The sequence below is a fragment of the Mobula birostris genome, chromosome 25 (assembly GCF_030028105.1).
Source record: "Mobula birostris isolate sMobBir1 chromosome 25, sMobBir1.hap1, whole genome shotgun sequence".
NCBI classification, from domain to species: domain Eukaryota; kingdom Metazoa; phylum Chordata; class Chondrichthyes; order Myliobatiformes; family Myliobatidae; genus Mobula; species Mobula birostris.
The window spans coordinates 21278502-21299294 of record NC_092394.1 but is presented as its reverse complement, the minus strand read 5'-3'; the positions used below and the strand labels follow the sequence as shown (position 1 = coordinate 21299294).

The 20793-nt window shown below is 41.7% G+C and overlaps 1 protein-coding gene across 7 annotated transcripts in view; it reads left to right on the top strand.

Annotated features, from left to right (window-relative positions):
- Positions 1-20793, top strand: part of LOC140187720 (coronin-6-like) — a 256030-nt gene that overhangs the window by 129590 nt on the left and 105647 nt on the right. For 4 of the 7 annotated variants that reach the window (XM_072243309.1, XM_072243310.1, XM_072243314.1 and 1 more), the window contains one exon: positions 7505-7618. The exons of 2 other annotated variants lie outside the window; for them this stretch is intronic. In XM_072243309.1, coding sequence (XP_072099410.1) covers positions 7505-7618 — 114 coding nt within the window. Of the gene's footprint in view, positions 1-7504; positions 7619-17775; positions 17884-20793 lie in introns of those variants that run through there. One more of the 7 variants, XM_072243315.1, reaches the window with a different exon arrangement.

Sequence of the window (20793 nt, the reverse complement as noted above, 5' to 3'; positions counted from 1 at the left end):
ATTTATGTTAGCTGTAAAACTAGCCACAGGATCTTGATAATTAAACAAAAACAATTAACTCAGCAATTTAGCATAAAGTAATTAGCGTCACTATGTCACCAATCTTGTGAGCAACGATCTAGCTAGGCACTTATCTGGCTCTGAACATTTTCCAACTGGCTTGGTTCACTGGGTTACCACTCATTGTTCCCTCCAAGCCAAAGTGTAAAGAACCCCATGCTGTGCCTTGCCTAATAATAATGACAGGTTATGTGTAATATAAATAATAACATTGAATAAGAATAGCTTTAATATTTGCATTGCTTGTTCCATCTGACAGTCAACTGAATGTATCACAAGAACTTCACAAAAGTTTGGGTCAATTTAAAAACTCCTCTTGGCTTAGTAGTGTGATGCATATAGAAAACTGATTTAAAAAAAAATTGGATTTCAGCCATTAAAATAATCCTGGAGAGAGAATGGCTGCAAGCTCTTTCTTTGGACACCAGAATGAATAAAGTGAATAGTGTCTCTGGAGAGGTTTATTCATCTCAATTCAAAATTATTTTGAGTTTATGCTAACATCATCCAATTTTATGCCAATTTTGATGAAGCAGGTCTTTATGCAATGTGGATTTTATCAGTTCTGTCTATAAAAAAAAAGGGGAGACAATTCCGTCATCTGATCATTCACAGAGTTGCAGGGATTCCCCGTGGACCTAAACCCCAACTGTTTTAAATCACTGAACGTTCTCTTTCAACCATATCCGTCAGATTCAGGAAAATGTTGGGAGTGAGCACTTTATCAGGCGACAGCATGTATTATTGCATAGGTGGAAAAAGACAGGCACTGATCTGCAGCTGGGAAGACCACTTGCAGTCATTGGCCCCGCCGATCTTTTAGCTGCAGATTAGCACATACCACAATTCACACCTGGTGTGTTAGGTACATTTTCTTCTGTGCCAGGCTGCAATAACCTGCGATGCTGCACCTCTGCCTTATTTGAAAAAAAATGTCATGTGTATCTGGTGGGCTTAGCTACACGTTAAAGAATACAAATTTTGGAGGAGAGGTATATAACGGACTAAGTAATACTTTCAGCTTTTGCTTCGGTGAGATTACTTCTGTGGCTATGTTTCATTGGGAGTTTGAGGAGACTTGGTAAGTCATGAGAGACACGTGCAAATTTTTAAGATGTACCATGAAGAGCATTTTGGCTGGTTGCATCGCTGTCGGGTATGGAGGGGGAGGGACATTGCACAGGATTGTAAAAGTCTGCAGAAAGTTGTAAACTCAGCCAGCTCCATCATGGATAGTAGCCTCCCCAGAGCTGAGGATACCTTCAAAAGGGGGCATCCATCATTAAGGACCCCCATCACTCAGGACATGTCCTCTTCTCAATGCTGCCATCAAGGAGGAGGTACAGGAGCTTGATGACACACACGCAATGTTTTTTCCTCTCTGCCAGAGTGGCCTCAATTTTTCCCTCCTGTCCTGTTCCCTCTTCCTATTCTCCACCCTGGCCTCTTACCTTTACTCCTCTCCTGCCTAACACCTTCTCTTCGTGCCCCTCCATCTTCCCTGTCTCCCATGGTCCACTCTCCTCTCCTATCAGATTCCTCCTTCTCCAGCCCTTTACCTTTTCCACCCTCCTGCCTCCACCTATCACCTCCCTGGGCTCCCACCTTCATATTTTGGCATCTTACAACCCCCGCTTCCAGTCCTGACGAAGGGTCTTGGTCCAAAATGACAACTGTTTACCATAGACGCTGCCTGACCTGCTGAGTTCCTCCAACATTTTGTGTGCTACTACTTAATTGTCTGCAGATACTTGCCCTCTGTTTCATGTGGCTCATGGAATCTACAATACATAGACTGCCAGGCCACAGTGTCATTTTTCTCTGTGGTAGTGTTGGATAGAGGAATGTTGACTGCATATCAACAAAGCACCCAACTGATTTATCATTAACGCTATGGGATTTTTAACTTTTACTTCAACCTGTGGAACATCAGCTCAATTGCTCAGCTAAATTTGGAATCTCCACGAATATTTTATTTAGAGATATAGGATGGAACAGGCCCTTCCAGCTTACCAAGTGGCACCACCCAGCAGCACACCCGTTTAACCCTTGCCGAATCACGGGACAATTTGTAATGACCCATTAACCTACTATCTGGTATGTCTTTGGAATGTGGGAGGAAACCGGAGCACCCAGAGGAAACCCACAAGGTCAAGGGGAGAACATACAAACTCCTTACAAAGTACACCAGGATTGAACTCTAAATTCTGAACTCTAATGCCCCGAACTGTTATAATGTCATGGTAACCACTACGCTACCATGACGACCTATCACCACCCTACTGCCACTTATCAGAAAATCTATTCGCATAGAATAGAATGAAGACAGGCTTTCACTCCCTGATCTCTGCTTGTCTTTATACTCCTCTCTTCTCCCTTTTCATCCCTCCCACAATGACCCCAGTCACCACTACTACTTTCTCGCAGCCTCCCTTTTTGTTTTCCTTGCCCGTGTACCTTGTTTAGTTTTAGATATCAGTTAGAAATTAATTTTGTTTTCTCTGAGCAATGCCTACAAAATGCTGGAGGAAATCAGCAACTCAGGCTACATCTACAGAGGGGACCTTTCAGGCCAAGACCTTCCAACAGGATGGGAAAGGAGGGGGAAGAAGCCAGAATAAGAAGGTGGGTGGAGGGGGGAAGACATTAACCTGGCAAGAGATAGGTGAGGGGGAAGGAGTTCACTGGACACTGAGTTTATTCTGCAAGTCTGGGTCTTAATGGAGATTAGTTTGCTTTGCTCAGTTGGAGATGAGCAAGATATGCAGAGGCATTTCCACCAAAGAGTATTTTATGGAAAGCTCTCCTTTTTGAGAGCTTTGATGCCAACATAAATGCAGATTGATGAGGAATTTTACACCCACCCCCGAAAAGATAGGTTGGTGCAAGATTAGCATCATCTGCCTCCCAAAGTACAACAGAGAATCCTTTCTCTCAATACAAAATGATAAAGGTTCACCTTCTGGACAGGGGACTGGTGACTTCCAAACCCACTCCCACTGCAAACTTCAGCACTGCACTACCCCACTCCCCCACCCCTCGCCCCCGAGTCTTTTTAGCAATTCAAGCACTGAAATATAATTCTGGGTTTTAATTTTGTATAACATTTTCATACAACTAGAAGTTACCGCTAATTTGTATTCGGTATTGTACACTAGCAAGGAGCTCTTGAGATAAAAGGGAGGAGGAGGGAGAGTTGATCGTAGGCTGGTAATCTAATTGGTATGACTGATTAATTGTCTGTCCAACAATGACAGCAAACCTGTGCCGGAGAGCTTTTTAAAGTGGAAAGGCCATTACAATGGGGCAGTTTCACTGTCTTGAACTCAGAAGTCTGGGTACAGTGGAACGAGTAGTCATTACAACTGGGGTCTTCCTTGTTTGCAGTGGATGACCATGAATTCTTCTGACACGGGGAAATCTGCAGAAGCTGGAAGTTCAAGCAACACACACACACAAAAATGCTGGTGAACGCAGCAGGCTAGGCAGCTTCTATAGTAAGAAGTACAGTCGATGTTTCAGGCCGGGACCTTTCGTCAGGTCCAACTGAAAGAAGAGATAGTAAGAGATTTGAAAGTGGGAGGGGGAGGGGGAGATCCAAAATGATAGGAGAAGACAGGAGGGGAGGAGTGGATCTAAGAGCTGGAAAGTTGATTGGCAAAAGGGATACAAGGTTGGAGAAGGGAGAGGATCATGGGACGGGAAGCCTGGGGAGAAAGAAAAGGCGGGGGAGCCCAGAGGGTGGATAACAGACAAGGAGTTATAGTGGGAAGGACAGAGGGAGGAAAAAAAGAGAGAGAGAAAAAGGGGGGGGGAAATTAAAAAATATATTAAAAAATATACCTAAATAAGGGATGGGGTAGGAAGGGGAGGAGGGGCATTAACGGAAGTTAGAGAAGTCAATATTTATGCCATCAGGTTGGAGGCTACCCAGACGGAATATAAGGTGTTGTTCCTCCAACCTGAATTCTTCCGAGCCTTGTTTATGCCCTTCACTCTCCTGGGGCAGCTCAGTCATCTTTGGTCCTGATGGTACACTCTTGTGCCACACCCCGGTACACCGCTTTGGCAGGCAGGCTAAACCATCTGAGGGTAGCCAGGGTGAGATGGGGAGTATTATGGATTTATGTGAATATAGCAGATATTAATTCAAACAAGAACTGGATTACAGTTCTTAATGTAAATTGCAGCCAGTAAATTGAAGTTAAAAGCACACGTTTGCAAATAAACACTATCTGTGAAGTACAGGCTGGCTCACAGACTAAGAGATATGGTTTGCAAAGTGAAGTGACTGTGAAATGTTCTCATATGCAAATGAGATGTTAATTAGGCCTGCATCCAACCAGGCAACATGGCTAAATTATTCCACTATTGTAAACAAGTTCAAGGAAGCTTGCAGATCAGACTGATATTATCACTTAGCTCATCAAATGGGTGATCTATGAACGTGGGTGGCAGGGTACAGATATGTTTCTACCGAAGGAGGTGTAAGCATTCCTTCACTCCACTAGCCTGCAGGTCACCCTTGGGCAAAATATAGCACCAGCTTAGACCCCGATCAGGGTCATGTAAAGCCTTGGGAGGTGGTGGATGGTCATATGAGCAGCTGGTGCATATCACAAGACCTGGTTATGTGACCACTGATGCCAGGCAGATAATCTCTGAAGGTTATTGATAATGTCTGGGTTCGCCTGTCCTGTAAAGAGACTGCCCTGAAAAAGCTACTTCTGTGGAAAAGTTGGCCAAGGACGATTATGGTCATGGAAAGACCACGATTGCCTACATCATACAACACAGAACATACTGACCATCAATAGTTGGGAGATTTGCGTATTCAGAAAGTCAGGTCCTAGTATGTGAAGTCATCTCTGGCTGACTAGGAGAATGGGATCAACAGTGAGATCCAACAGCAGGAAGATGGTTCTGCAATGCTTTGTGGAGAGAGAATGGAATGATAATCTAATAAGTAACTGAAATTGCTTTTCAGTAGTTGGAACTAATGAAGTGATGTATTTGTCATGGCATTGGAAGAGATGACTTGCTGCATTGAATTACAGCTGAGTTTTTTTCCACTGAGCTATAATCCTCATTGACCTCTGGAGACTTATGCTCTCCATTCCCTCTCCCTGCACGCGCCCCCCCCCCCCTCCCATTTGCTTGCCTTATGCATTTTCAAAGCACCGATTAAAGTTGCTTTGGCTACTCCTTTGAATGGATTTATTGAACATGCAAGGGGTAAAATTATAATTCATAATTTTGTGCATGGTTAAATTAATACATTGTACTGAATAGAGATTGTTTGATCTTTATCGCATCGCTTTATTTGCATGTTGTAGAAGCTCAGCGGAATCATTACCTTGTGCATGACATTTTGCTATCTACGTCAATGTAGTCATTAGGAAAATTATTTTAATGTCACATAGGCAGAATGCCAAGATCCACACATTTTGGTTCTGTATTGTTGAAATCATAATGTTCAAGAAGACTACTTAAAACTTATGGGAACAAAGATTTGTTTTAATATGAAATCGGAAACATGGTGCATTCATTAAAAATTGTGGCAGAAATAGAATTTACTGGTAATTAAGGTATATCTTTTGTCTAAAAAAATCCAGTCATGTGGATGTGGTCAAAACATAGGATAAAGGAGGCACTGATTGTGATAATATTACATATGGTGTAGAATGAGGAGAGTGTTGCTGTGATCAAAGCATTGCAGACAGTGGAACATTATCATAGATAAAAGGCAATCTGGACACGCTAGGATATAAATAGAGCTTAGGATGAGGTGTATCACAATCCTAAACAGCAAACGGACTCGCTGCCAATAATGAATGAGGCTCAAAAGCTTTAATGAAATTAAGAATCATAAATGGCCATATTTATAAGTCTATCTACTTAATTGTTCTGGCACATTCTTACCATCATTGACTCAGCATTTTTAAGTCAATCAGTGACATGTTCATGCACTTATTAATGAAAGGCTTATTTCTCTGCTGGAAGGAAATCAAATATTAAGGCAACAGGATCATTTTGCGTCTACAAAGCTCTGGTGATGAGATGTTAATGATCATTATCCCATTAAGACCATAAGACACAGGAGCATGGTTAGGCCATTTGGGCCGTCGAGTCTACTCTGCTATAAGACATATTAAGGACCAATTGTTCATTGAAGGTATATAAAATTTTGAATAGTTTTTACTTTGATGCTGATGAACATTGGGCAAATCCTTTGTCCATCTGTCTCTATTCATCTAAATTTAGGAATTATTTTAAATGTCCTCCTGATTTTGCATGCTTCAGTGATAGGAAAGGCTATCTGTCCTCTCAAGACTACTTTGCCGTTCAGTACAGATGTCTGTCACCTCTGGTTTCTGATTTAACTGCATACTGTGTATGTGTATTGACCCCCATAATCCCTTAACACCTCTGGTTGGCAAAAAACTATCAAATTTAACTTGAATATCTAGTCCAGCAACAACAGCCATTTGCAGAAAAGGATACAAACTTCAGCCTTCCGTGCAGAAGTACTCCCTAACATTGGAGTCGTAGAGCGCCCTGCCCACCAAGACTGTGCCAAGTATTAACCATCAACTTTTATACTAATGCTAGCCTCACCTATGTCATCCAGGCACAGGGTCTTGACCCAAAATCACCTGATTCTACCCCCCCCCCCATCATCCATATGCCATTCAACGTGCTAAGTTCCTCTAGCAGATTGTTCTTGTCCCAGATTCTGAAGTCTCTTGTTTGCTAACCTATTTCATTTATCCCATTCTTTCATCAGCTACTCTCCATATTCCACCTCTGGCTGATTATTTTTCTGACCACCCTACCCCCACCCCCCCCAACGTTGTTTTGGATGTGGGAGGGAACCAAAGCACCTGGAGGGAGCACACGTAGTCGTTGGGATAACATGTAAATCACACACTGACAGCACCTGGAGGTCAGGATTGAACCCATGTTGCTGGAACTTTGAGCTATCAACTCTATAACTGTGCCACTGTGCTGCCATTTGTTCCTGAAGGCCTGGTCTTTTATGTTTAACATTGTCATCCAACATAATAAAAGCCCCCTTTCCAATCTTGACACTTTCTCTTTTCTCGCCCTTCAGAAGATAAAACAGCTTGAGAACATGTATGACTAGGATCAAGGACAACTTCAGTCCTGCCGAATTAAAACTCTTGATCTCTCGATCGATCTTGTCATGGTTCATTCATCTTAACTCTCCACCTGCACTGTGCTTTCTCTGTAACTGTAACACCATAATGTTTATTGCATTCTGTACCTTTACGTCCTTGTTATACGAGGGGTGATTGATAAGTTCGTGGCCTAAGGTAGAAGGAGTCAGTTATACAGCTCTCGTTACATGCACAAGCAGTTCAACTCTATGAGTGATTATGCAGAAAGTTTGAAGTTAATAACTCATCTCCTTCTACCTTAGGCCACGAACATATCAATCACCCCGGCTGTGGACCACTTACTGGAGGTCCAAGACGCTGACTTCTACAAAGGAGGGATACGTATGCTCCACGACCGCTGGACTAAATGTGTAAATGTAGGAGGGAACTATGTTGAAAAATAAATGTGCTAGGTTTTCTAAAATTGACTCCTTCTACCTTAGGCCACAAACTTATCAATCACCCCTTAAGGTATCAATAATTATTCTGAATGTTACAAAGAATATGAAAGTTTGCAGGATGGAATCGTTGGAAGCATTGTATGAAAGCAGTCCATCATATGCATGAGGTGTCTGCGGTGATCTTGTTCATTTACAGTCAATCAAAAGAACACAGCAAATGAGTTTTGCCATCAATAACTATTAGGAACTAATATACAGTTTTATAGCACTGTAGAGGTAATGGTAGTGTTTTAATTTGTTCCGTATTTCATTTAAATACATAATTTGTTACTCAGTTAATTGGTAGTTTGTATTTCTTATACCTTTTAAATTCCATGAGACTTCAGCTATTGGGGCAGCCACCTAATTGGGCTAAAACGTACTGGTTCGAATATGTCCCAGATACTGGAATCCTGTGTGTGTGTGTGTGTGTGTGTGTGTGTGTCTTTTTTATTGTAATTAATAGTTTTTTAATGTTATGTATTGCAATGTGCCACTGCCACTAAAACAGCACATTTCATGACATATGCCAATGATATTAATTCTGATTCTGAAGAGTTTGGTTCAATTTCAGATGGCTGCCAAGGTAACTAATGAAAATGACAAGAAGGAAACTGGGAATGCAAGAGAAATAGAAAGACTTGCCTTTACTCTTTCTGATGTAGGAAGATATTTCAAAGTTCGAAGTAAAATGCATTATTAGAGTACATACATGTCACCACATACAACCCTGAGATTCTTTTTCTACAGGCATACTTAGCAAATCTGTAGAAAAGTAACTGTAAACAGGATCAGTGGACAACAAACAGTGCAAATGCAGGTATAAATAAATAGCAGTAAATAACGAACATGAAATAACAGATAAAGGAGTCCTTAAACGAGTGTAGCTATCCCCTTCTGTTCAGGAGCCTGATGGTTGAGGGGTAGTAACAGTTCTTGAACTTGGTGGTGTGAGTCCTGATGCTCTTGTACCTTCCACCTAATGGCAGCAGCGAAAAAAAAGCATGGCCTGGTTGCTGAGGAACTTTAATGATGGATGCTGCTTTTCTAGGGCAATATATTATGTAGATATGCTCAATGGTTGAGGGAGTTTTACCCATGATGTACTGGGCCAAATCGATTTTCCACTCAAACGCATTGGTGTTCCCATACCAGGCCATAATGCAACCGGACAGCTTTCCACCACACATCTATAGAAGTTTGCCAAGGTTTTTGATGACATGCCAAACCTCCTCAGACTCCTGAGGAAGTAGAGGTGCTGTCATTTAGTTGACACGCATTTTGTTAATTTGGAGACAGTGGAATATTCAGGAGTGCTCAACTGGGAAGAGGTAGAGCTGTGAGTCATCAGCCTATATGTGGAAGGGTCAGCCAAGGATAGTTTCTCTTGATAGAGTATATGAGAGGAGATCGTCTGTGATTACTACTGATATAACAATAGAACCTGGAGAGTGCAGTTCCTTCCAGCTGGTTGAGAGGTTTAGTAGGTGATGATGTAGCCACTCTGATCAAAGACTGCAGGCAAGTAGGGAGGAGGAGGAGGAAGAGAAGGAATAGATTCCCTTTGTCAAAAATACCTTGCCTGTCATTAATCACATTGGGTCCATCTGTTTCAGCATTGTGCATTTGTAGAAACTGATGGCATGAATTTATTAGACAATGGCATGCTTAAATAGTTTAACGAAAAGCAGCAATAAGAACAATAAACTGGAAGTCAAAGATTTTTTTTGGGGGGGAGTTAGCAATACCTGAGAAACTGTCCACCAAACTTTCTATTTTTAGTGGCCAGAAAGTTCACTTAACAATGTGGATCCATTGTTCTTATTTAATGAAATTCTTTAAATCCAGCTCATGGACAGGATTGGCTGATTTGAAACAATATTGATTTTATATTTTTTAATGAAGAAGCAATGTCTTCAAATAGTTCACACGACGGTGGTAAAGGTATCTTATGAAGCTTAAAATCAGGTCGAATTTTGATAGAGGTATCTTCAGTATTCTGGGGATATTTGTAATAATCAGATTCATTAATTGGGTTACCTATAACTCTTATTGTTTATGTTATATTGCCATGTAAAAATTTGACCTAATTCCATCTGTCCATCGGGCATTTTCTTCCTTGCAAATCTTCACACTTTGGCTAAATTGCCACAGTTATTGTCAGTGAGCCAAATGAAAACTTGTATATAAAGGACATCCAACCAAAAAACACATTTTTTTCCTTTGCCATGTTTGGGCACTTAGAACACATCATACATTCTGGCCTGATGCCTATAATCAAGGGTACTTATTACAATAAAAAGCCTTGCCCAGACTTACCAAAATAGCTTTGTGTTTTTGAAGACATCATTCTATGTGTACATTTGAGGAAGAGCCATGTTCTAGATTTATTCTTACTGCCAAATAACATAATTCTCAGTAGACATGGTTCTCTGCTTGTCTCTCTAATTTCCTGGCAGCTGTTGCCTGCTGGATTTCATTAACCCACCAGCATGTGATCTTGTTAAACAGACACAAAGAACAGATGGGAGACTACTTTCAGGGTCAACAAGATGAACAACCATCACTTTAATGTTTCTTTTTAAAACTTGGGTGCGTGTTCAAACACTATTAGCAAAACTCAGGAACTAGAATTTGCTTTTCAATGATTGATGATAATTTGGCAATTCCTGGCCAAAAATGATCACTGGTATTAGAGAACTTGAAATGTTGCTTTGAAACCCTTCTGCCAAAATGCCTTTGTGATTTCATGATGCAAGAATGGAAGAACTGAGTTGTGTTTTGATGAAAGGGCATTTCCCTGAGACCGTCATGCTGTTTTCACCTCCACAGATACTGCCTGGCCTCTAGAATATATCCATCATGTTCTGAATTTACTTCCGATCTTTATTACCTGCAACAGCTTGGACTTGCATTGTGTCTAGATAGAATTATATATTTCCGTGCCTGATAAACACTATTAAAATTAATTATCTTTCATTACGTCTGAAAGTAACTCAAAATCATTGCATCCTTTCCACAAGACCATAAGATACAAAGCAGAATTAGGTCATTCAGCCCACTGAGCCTGCTTCAGCATTCAATCTTGGCTGGTTTTATTTTCTCATCCTCATTCTCCTGCCCTCTCCTTGTAATCCTTAACCCCCTTACCAAATCAAGAACATGTCAACCTCTTCCTATGAAACCTATCTGTTTTGAGAGAACTGTCCCTAAGCTTGTAGAACAGTTACAGAGTTGGCTAAGTCATTTTTCTCCTGTCTATTTGTAGTTACTTAGTTCTTGTGGTCCTGTCATGACATTAAAGAGATGTGTATCAGATACACTACAAAATGAGGCATGAAAGCATTCTGAGTGATGAAAATCAAGCTTCCGAGCAATTTATTCACATAAGGAGCTTTCTGCTTAATGCATCTTACCCGTGTTGTGTAATGACAGCCTGCAGTGAGCTGTCCTGATGACATAGTGAAAAACTTCTACAATCGTATAAAGTACAAATTATACTGCTCGTGAATCATGCAGTGATGGTATGTATCAAAACAGAAGCTGTTTGGGGACATTCAGCAGCTAAGGCAGTATCTTTGGAGAAAGAAACAACCAACATTTCAGGACTAAAGACCCATTATCAAAAGATGTTTTTTTCCCATTATTATTTCAGATTTCTTTCAGCTACGGTTTATGCATTTGTTGTCTGGTTCACCTTCTACTCTGTAGAATGAAATAGTACTTTTCATAGACTTGTTATTCATTCATTGGCAGGGCATGTCGCATTGGAAATACTAGATTCCATTATACTCCTGGCTGAAGGAACTTGCCACATTGTTGGGTCAGTGGTGAGACATGGGCCAGACTGGTTAATATTCCAGAAGAATATTCATGAAGCTGATTATATTACAATATGATAATTACATCATTATCCTTGCTGAGATGAGACTTATTTAGTTGCCTCCATTTAAGATCTTACGCTACTATGCTGGGATTGGAACCTGCATTTTAGATTAATGGTCCAGAAGCTGGTATAACGGTTCCTTAACTTCTGTGCCACCACCTTATCCTACAGAGGTCCCTGTTTTTGAAGTCTACCCAAAGGCATCAGGAATAGAAAATCATTGTAGCTGATTATTGATTTTTGCTTCACAAGTTAGCAAACTTGATGTCTTCCCTGAAGAAAATCAGAGGTGTTAGTCAAACATTTCAGATCAATTCTAATATTTTTCGGTGTGGGACACATTTCCAATGTACTTTATGAATGATGGTACCCAGATACTTTCAGTATGTTCTAAGTCACTCACTCGCACATTGGCATCTGGCCAGCTGAATTGAGATTTAAAAAAAAGACTGAGAGTTCACCTCCTTGTGCAAAGAATGTATCTTTCCAAAAGAAAGAAGAAATGTCATTATGAAAGGGAAATTGGCCAAGGAAAATTTGGTGAGAATAGCATCTTTGCAATGTGTGATTTGGAGATGTATATGGATGGTAAAGGCCTAGATGAACATGGGCCAAATATAGTCAGATGGCACAAGTTTAGACATGTACCTTGGGCAACGTGGATACATTAGACTGAAGCACAAACAAAAGAAGATCTACAAATGCTGGAAATCAAAATAATGCACACAAAATGCTGGAAGAACTCAGCAGGCCAGGCAGCATCTATGGAAAAGAGTAAGAGGTCGGCGTTTCATGCTGAGACACTTCATCAGGGCTGGTGAAGGGTCTGTTTCTCTGCTATGTAATGCTGACTCTATGATTTATAACATTTACTGACACAAGAGCCAGTTATAATATTCACCACAGATATATTTAAACATTGAAAAGCCTTGAAGTAGGATTTAGGTACAATCCCAGTTCATTTTTATGAGAGGGAAAATAAATCAGCCATGATTGAATGGCACAGCAGACTCGATGGGTGCATGGCAAAATTCTGCTCCTATGTCTTATCTCTCTCCCTTTCTCTCTTCTTGTTAACTGGAGGGGCAAGAAGTGCAGCGATTCAGAAGATGAAAGGGGGGACAAATCATTTAGATGGAATGCAACTGTTGCCATCCTTTACTCTTAAATCTCTCCTATTGACTGCTGCAGAAACTGAGACAGCCCTCTCTTTAGTGAGTAGACCCTGAAACCCTGTGGTAACATCTGTGTAGTCAGTACTGCAGCTGGAGATAGTTATTTATCCCCATGTTCCTCTGCAGATGATGGAGTATGTTTAAGATACCTGCGATCAATGCTGGTTTACTTCCAGTAACCAGTCTAAGTATCCTTTGTGAGCTTGGATGGGGTGTAGTACCTGAATCTTCAACTCAAGTCTCTTCCTGTTCTCCCTTCGGCTGTTTCTGCTGTTGTTTCATTGCCTTTGACTCAATAGATTGAGCTTTGAAGTTACACACCATTGCAGCACAAGGGCATTGCTGAATTGTCAGAGGTGCTGTCAATCAAAAGAGACGTTAAATCCTAGCACCTCCTACTCTCTGAGAGATGTGTGTATCCCATGGATTATTTTAAACTGACTCTATTCCACTTCGTGCCGGATGGTGGTGTAGTGGCATCAGCGCCGGACTTCGGAGCGAAGGCTCCCGGGTTTGAATCCAGTTGGCTCCCCAGACTCTACTCTACTTCCCATTATGCTGCCGGCATTACAAGCAGCAAGGAAGGTCGTCCATCTATAGTAGTGTTCAGGGCTTCCTTCAATGTTTCTCACCCTCTGCATGCCACCTTGGCTGAACAGAGGAGTACTTTTAGTAATAGATTAAGACAACTGCGCTACTCCGAAGAGCGCTACATGAGGCCATTCTTGCCCTCTGCCATTAAGCTCCATAATGAGTCAACTTCTAGCCGGGGCAGTGATGACCCCTCCTGTTAGACAGTTTGAGGTAACTTATGTTTTATTGTTTAGTACTTCTCTTCTAACATTTGTATATCTGTGCAATTGTAATGCTACTGTGACACTGTAATTTTCCTTGGGATCAATAAAGCATCTATCTACCTATCTACAAACGTTTGTATCTATCATGTCAGTAGCTTCCTCTTGGTTTTCACTACTGTCAGTCATGTAAGTTTTGGCTGGAAGCTCAGGAATACTGTCACACTCAGATGTAGAAGCATTCTTCATTTGCTCTTGTTTTATCAGTCAACGTTGTTAGCTCTGAGCTAAAACCCTGAACCTGGAAGACTCTTAGTCTGGCCACTACCGTGTGACCTGTTTGGAAAGGGTGACCCTACCAAAATCCACAACGCAAAGCCCTAACTCCAGGCAACATAACTCTCTAGGTCGTTGAGACACAAAGGCTGTGGTCCTCTTGGAGAGAACAGCATAAAAGTTAACCCTGATGCCATGACCAGCAATATTACTAAACAGATGATCTAGGTAACTATCACATTGAGGTTTGTGAGAACTTATGCACGAATTAGTAACTAAGGATTTTTTTTATGTTATAAGAGTGACTGCACTTGAAAACTACTTGACCAACAGTGAATTACTTTTGGACATCATTGAGAAAACATTGTGGTTGGCATTATGTCAGTACAATTCAATGGTTTCTTTCCTGTCCTTGTGTGCACAGTGAAAGTGGCAGAGTTCACTAGCAGTCAGCCTTATTTCTCACTCTCCATCACAACATCCTCCTACCTGCTCCTCCTTAACTGCCTCTACACCCCTTCCCCAAAGCTAAGAGCTCTAAGACCAATTTTAACAACTGAACTCAAGATAGTAATATGTCTACAAGATTTCTTACCTGTCTAGTTTAATGTTGTTGTTTGTCCATCATCGTTGTCGATGAAGACCTTGACACCATTATGATGATGATGGTGTCGAGACTAGCGCATGATTTGGATTTAAGTGGGAGAGAGTTGCGCAGTGTCAGCCTCACTCTCTCTTCCCAATTCCCATCTGGATCCAGTGGCAAGACAGAGTCGAGATGACTGGAGATGGGACTAGGGTCAGTGGATGACCAGGACGTCTTCTGTGTCTTGTCCTGCTCTACACGTTCCACGACGCTTGCAGAGACCGCCTTCTTGACTGTTGGACCTTCCACTGGTCTGGTCCGTTCAATCCGCCGGAGCCTGTCTTCACATGCTGGGATAGACAACTCCCCAACTCACCGAGGGCTTGAGACCCATCGGCTACCCTCACCTGGTTTAGCCGGCTTGTCGAAGCTGTTGCCTGGGGTGTGGCTGCTGTCGCATGCAAACAGCTATGGGGAGCCACAGGTGAGAGCTGAGTGCCAGGTGGGGACCAAAGGTGGGCTAACTGCCTTGAAAAGGATGTGACATGTTCCCCCACCAGAGGTACTACCCCTCCCTGACAACCCATACACCCCAATACCACCACAGTTAATACTCTACTCAGCAATATGGAGATCTACATGTGCTCTGCTGGTTCACCTCCTTCCTAAACTACTTGGATTCTTGTTTACTTTGACATTATTATTCCCCTAAAACATGTTCTATGTGAAGAAGGTCATTGATGTGTTTCCTTTCATCGGTCAGGGGATTGAATACAAGAGTTGGACATCATGTCAGAGCTGTACAAGGCACTGGTAGTACCTTGCTTGCAATTTTGTGTACATTTCTGTTTGTCTGAGTATGAGAAATATATCAATAAGCTGAAAAGACTAAAGATTCACGAGGATGTTACGGGAGGGTCTAAGCTATAAGGAAAGACCAAATGGTTTTGATTTCTTTTCTATGGAACATGGGGTCTGACGGATGACGTTACAGAGGTTTACAAAATTATGAGAGGCGTAGATAAGGTGAATGAATGGTTGCAGTCTTTTTCCCATGGTAGGAGAGTGTAAAACTTCAGGGCTTAGGTTTAAGGTAAGAGGTGAAATTTTAAAAGGGGATTTGACAAGTAACTTTTTCACATAGATTATGGTGGGCACATGGAATGAGCTGCCAAAGGGAGTGGGAAGGTGGATGCATTTACAACATTTAGGAGACTTTGTACAAGTACAAGGATGGGAAAGACTGAGAGGGATATGGGACAAATATGGTGAAGTGGGACTATCTCAAGCTGACAGTGGGGTTGAATATCTTGATTCCATGCTGAATGAATTGATACGTTTTTACACCATTATGGTTTTTACTAAGAAAGAACAGAAATGAATTTTAATCTCCACACTATACCTGATGTTTTATAATTAGGTATAAATTATTCAATTTCTGGAAAATTATTTGAACACCATCAACCTTGCAGTCATGTTCACTGCCAGTATCCTATGACTAAAAGTGACCTGAAAGATGGGCTTCTTTTAAGTGCTATTTTTCTCACGCTGACAAGGAATTAGGAGGTGACTTCTAAAATTCATTCCGTCCAAATCAGCAATGAATCGCATCCGTGAGAGCTGATGATTCTGCAATGAGACTAGTTTAATTTGGGATCATGGTTGGCATGGACATTGTAGGCCAAAGGGTCTGTTCCTGCGCTGTACGGTCCTGTGTTCCATAAGGAAATGAAAATAATAGGTGTTCTTAATTTATTGGCATCTGAAGATACTTTTCAAGTGAAGATGTTAAGATTAACTAGAATAAAGAAGAAAGACTCAAACCACTTACCTGTGCTTTTCAATCAATCTTACCGACTCCATTCAAATATATGCCATTTGTCTGCATACATGAGATAGGATGGTTAAGAAGGCATATGTTGTGTTGGCCTTCATTAGTTGGGGGAAATAAGTTCAAGAGTTGCAAGGTAAGGTTGCAGCTCAGTAAAACTGTAGTTCGGAGGTTCCCAACCTAGGGACTATAGACCCCTTGCTTAATGGTATTGGTCCATAGCATTACAAAGCTTGGGAATTCCTGCTCTAGTTGGACCACAATTGGAGTATTGTGTTTAGTTCTGGCCACCTCATTATAGGAAGGATGTGGAAGCTTTAGGGTGCAGAGGAAATTTACCAGGATGCTGCCTGGATTAGAAAACATGTCTTATGCGGAAAGGTTGACCAGCTTGGGCTTTTATCTTTGGAAGGATGAGAGGAGACGTGATAAAGGTGTGTAAGATTAAAAGAGGTACAGATAGAATAGAGAGCCAGGATGGCAATAGCTAATTCCAGAAGGCATCCTTTAAGGTGAGAATATGAAAGTTTAGGGGAGATGTCAGGGGTAGGGTTTTGCATAGGGAGTGGTCAGTGCCAAGAATGCACTAGCGATGGTGGTGATAGAGGCTGATACAATCGGGACATTTAAGAGACTCTTGGGTAGACACATGGATGAAAGAAAAGTAGAGGGTTATGTCGAGGAGAGGGCTAAGTTGATCGTGCAGTAGATTAAAAGTTCGGCACAACAAAAGGCCTGTATTGAGCTGAATTGTTCTATGTTTTGTAACAAAGGCTGAAGAGTTGAGGGGCCTGAGTAGGAGTGCATCCACATCTTCATTTCAGGACACAACCGCTGCATCCCTTGATACAGTGCTGTATATAACAGCGGATAGAGAGGTCTCCTGTACCACAATCTGACCTTTAGTTCATTTCTAACTTCTGTGTTGGAAGGAGTAAACAGACCTGTATGGTGTGGCTTGCTAATGGCTCTCTCTCTGCATCAGCCAAATAAAAATCAGTGCATTTGGGTAAGTGTCTAATTGAGGATTTAAGTCCAGCAGCTTCTACAAACCAGCCTTTGATAGCTTTAATTGTGATCATATGTTTAAGGCTTAGTTAAGTACACTCACTAAGCTAAAAGAACAAAACAAATATTACATATTTGCCCCAGAAAGAATAGCTTTCTTTAGTTGCAGCTTCAGTATTCTATTGTGATTGCGGATACCAGTGTTAAACATCTGGTCAAGGAAACATGATAGGTTAACTTGGCTTCCAAGAGGTTTTGTGCTTGAAACAAAAGTCACTCCCTTACATACTCTTTAGAAAATGTATTATGTCATTAAAACACATGGCTGATAAACTGCTTTCAGTCCAAGCAGCAACAAAACATGGTTACCCATGGGGCAAATTGTTGGTTCCTGATGTATTTGGATACAGACTGTTACATAATGCTTGGTAAGGGAAAGTTGACAGTAACATAGAGTTCCTGCCAATATTGCTGTTTAAAGCAGAACAAGAACAAATACTTTATTAATCTTTTGGCGGTCTGATGACAGAAGCCTCGGACAGAAGGAGCTTTGTAACCACCCTCTGTGGGCCTACAGCTGTTCCTGTAAGAGGAAGGGATTTCGGGTTATTGGGCTGGTCGATGGAAATTCTGTGCTCTATTCTAGGTAATATATCTGTTTACTGTGTTCTGGTCTTGCAGGAAAGTGTAATTACATGTAATAGTCTCTTAGAGTACAAAGTCTGGATGTACATATGACAAAAAAAATTCTAGTTATTATTTATCTTCAAATTGGTGAATGCAAACAGAAGGTTGCAGAAAACCATTAATAAATTCATAAATATAAGAACTAATGGTCATTTGTTGCTTTACAACAGTTATTAGTTATATACAGAGGCAGTTCTTTGAGGTCAAGGATGATGTAGTTCTAGTCCAGTGCTGTGTGTTCTGCAGACTCTGCTGTAGGTGGGCAGGAGATGCAGGGCTGGCTGAATGGGTAGTTTGGGAAGTGATATAAATCTTTTATGATTTATGCCAGATTTTGTGTGTTCCTGCTGCAAGGACTCACATTCTCGAAATCATTCCCATATCCTGCTTCTCCATTAGATGATCTTGGACAAGGGGCTTCCACAAGACAGGGGAGAAGTCAGTTTTTTTTTTCCCAGAGAAGCTTTGAGAACATCTTTGAATCTTTTCCTTTTCCCATCTACTCATCTTTTTTAATGTGATGGGAGATCTGAGTGGAGGGATCTGTTTCAAAGGTTCAGTGTTGGGCTGGGGTCTGCTCGGTGAGGCTGAGTAAGTGTAATTATAAGTGAGTGCAGGCAGATGGGACTAGCTCACTGTGCAGCAAAGTCAGCACTGCTCAGATGGGCCAAAGGGCCTGTTTCCATGCTCTGTGATTCTTATCAGAGCTCGGAGAGAGGACACTGACATTGGTTTGTTTATACTGTTAATAAATTTGGAAGGTTTTGCAGAGGTATCTCTCCAGTGCTTGGAGATACCTGCTACAAGTTGTCCTTATCTCTGCAGGGCAGTGTATAGGTGTTGTTATTATCACATGTACTGAAGTACAGTGAAAGGCTTGTCTTGTGTACTATTCTTCTTGTCAGATCATTGCAGTGTGTTGAGGTAGAACAAACTAAAGCAATAACAATGCAGAATAAAGTGTTAACAGCCATAGAGAATGTGCCCTGAAAGAATTGTAAGTGTAAGATCGTAACAGGGTAAATTGAGAGGTAAGAGTCCCTCTTATCATATTAGGGAACCATTTACCAGTCTTATTACAGTGGGATAGAATCTGTCCTTGAACCTGGAAGTGTGTGCTTTTAGGCTTTTGTATCCTCTGCCCAATGGGAGAGGGGAGAAAAGAGAATACTTGGAGTGAGTGGGCTCTTTTATCCTGGCTGTTTTACTCAGGCAGTGAGAAGTATAGTGCGAGAGCCCACTGAAGGGACGCTGGCCGTGTCCACAACTCTCTGTGGTTTTTCTCGGTCACGTGCGGAGCAATTGCCACATCAAACTGCCATGCATCCAGACAGAAATCTTTCTATGGTGCATCAATAAAAATTGGTAAGGGTTGTCGGGGATTGACAAATTTCTTTAGCATTCTGAGAAAGCAGAGGTATTGGTGAGCTTTCTTGGCTGTGACATCAATATGATTGGATCAGGACAGTCTATTGATTCTGTTCACACACAGCAACTTGAAGCTCTCAACCCACCTAGACCTCAACTCCATTGATATTAACAGGAGCATGTGCACCACCACCCCTCCTTCCTGAAGTCAATGACCAACACCTTTGTTTTGTTACCCTTGATTGTTGTCATGACACCATGTCACAAAACTCTCTATCTCCTTCCTGTACTCTGACTCATCGTTATTTGAGATATGGCTCAGCAGAGTGGTATCATTGTAGAAGGAGTGGTGCAGAATTTGGGCACGACTGTTATAGGGAGTCGAGTTAAGGGGCTGAGGAGGCAACCTTGTGGAGCAGCAGTTCTGAGAATAGTTGTGGCCGAGATGTTGTTCTCAAAAGGTGAAGGATCCAGTTGCAAAGGGAGGCATTGGTGGCCAGGATCGGAGTTTGGAGAAGAGTTTGCTTGGAAATATAGTACTGAAGGTGGAGCTATAGTCAATGCACAGTAGTCTGACATAGGTGTCCTTACTATCCAGATGCTCCAGAGATTGAGTGTAGGGCCAGGGTGATGGCATCTACCATAAAGCTGTTTCGGCAATAACAAGTTGCAGTGTGGGGAAGCTGCAGTTAGTGTGTGGCATGATGCAGCACTGCTGCTTGGCTGCATGCAAGTTTGAAGTCTTGATCACAAATGCCCATTCCCTTAGATAAGTGAAGGCTACACTGGTGCTCTGTGGAAAATCTTCTATTGAAGTAATATGTTATTATTTAAAAATATATCATGCTCAGAGACTTTATATAATTGATTCCTTATTCTGATGAATGCTTTTACATAGAATTTTTGTTTGGATTGAATATTATTCTGGCTCATGCACTGAGTTACTGTATGAAATGGGATCCCTTGGCACTTTGAACCTATGCTGAATCAACACTGCCACACCTCAAGGATGCGTACTTAGAGCACACTACTCTACTCTCTCTATACGCACGATGGAGCTCACATGGTGTCTATAAACTTGCCTACAACACAACTACTATTGGCTGAATTTCAGATGGTGACAAGGAGGCATACAGGAGCGAGGTAGGTCAGCTGGTTGAGTGGTGTCGCAGCCCCAGCACCACTCATCGCCAATAAGACCAAGGAATTGATTGTGGATTCAGGAGGGGGAAGTTGAGGGAACACGCACCAGTCCTCATCAAGCGATCAGAGGTGGAAAAGGTGAGGAGTTTCAATTTCCTGGGTGTCCACATGTCTGAAGACCTGTCCTGGGACCAACGTATTGATGCCATTACAAAGAAGGCACAGCGGTGGCTATATTTCACTAGGAGTTTGAGGAGAACTAGTATGTCACCAAAAGCACTCAGAAATTTCGATAGATGTACCATGGAGAGCATTCCAGTCCGGTATGGAAGGGCCTCCGCACAGGATTGGAAGAGGC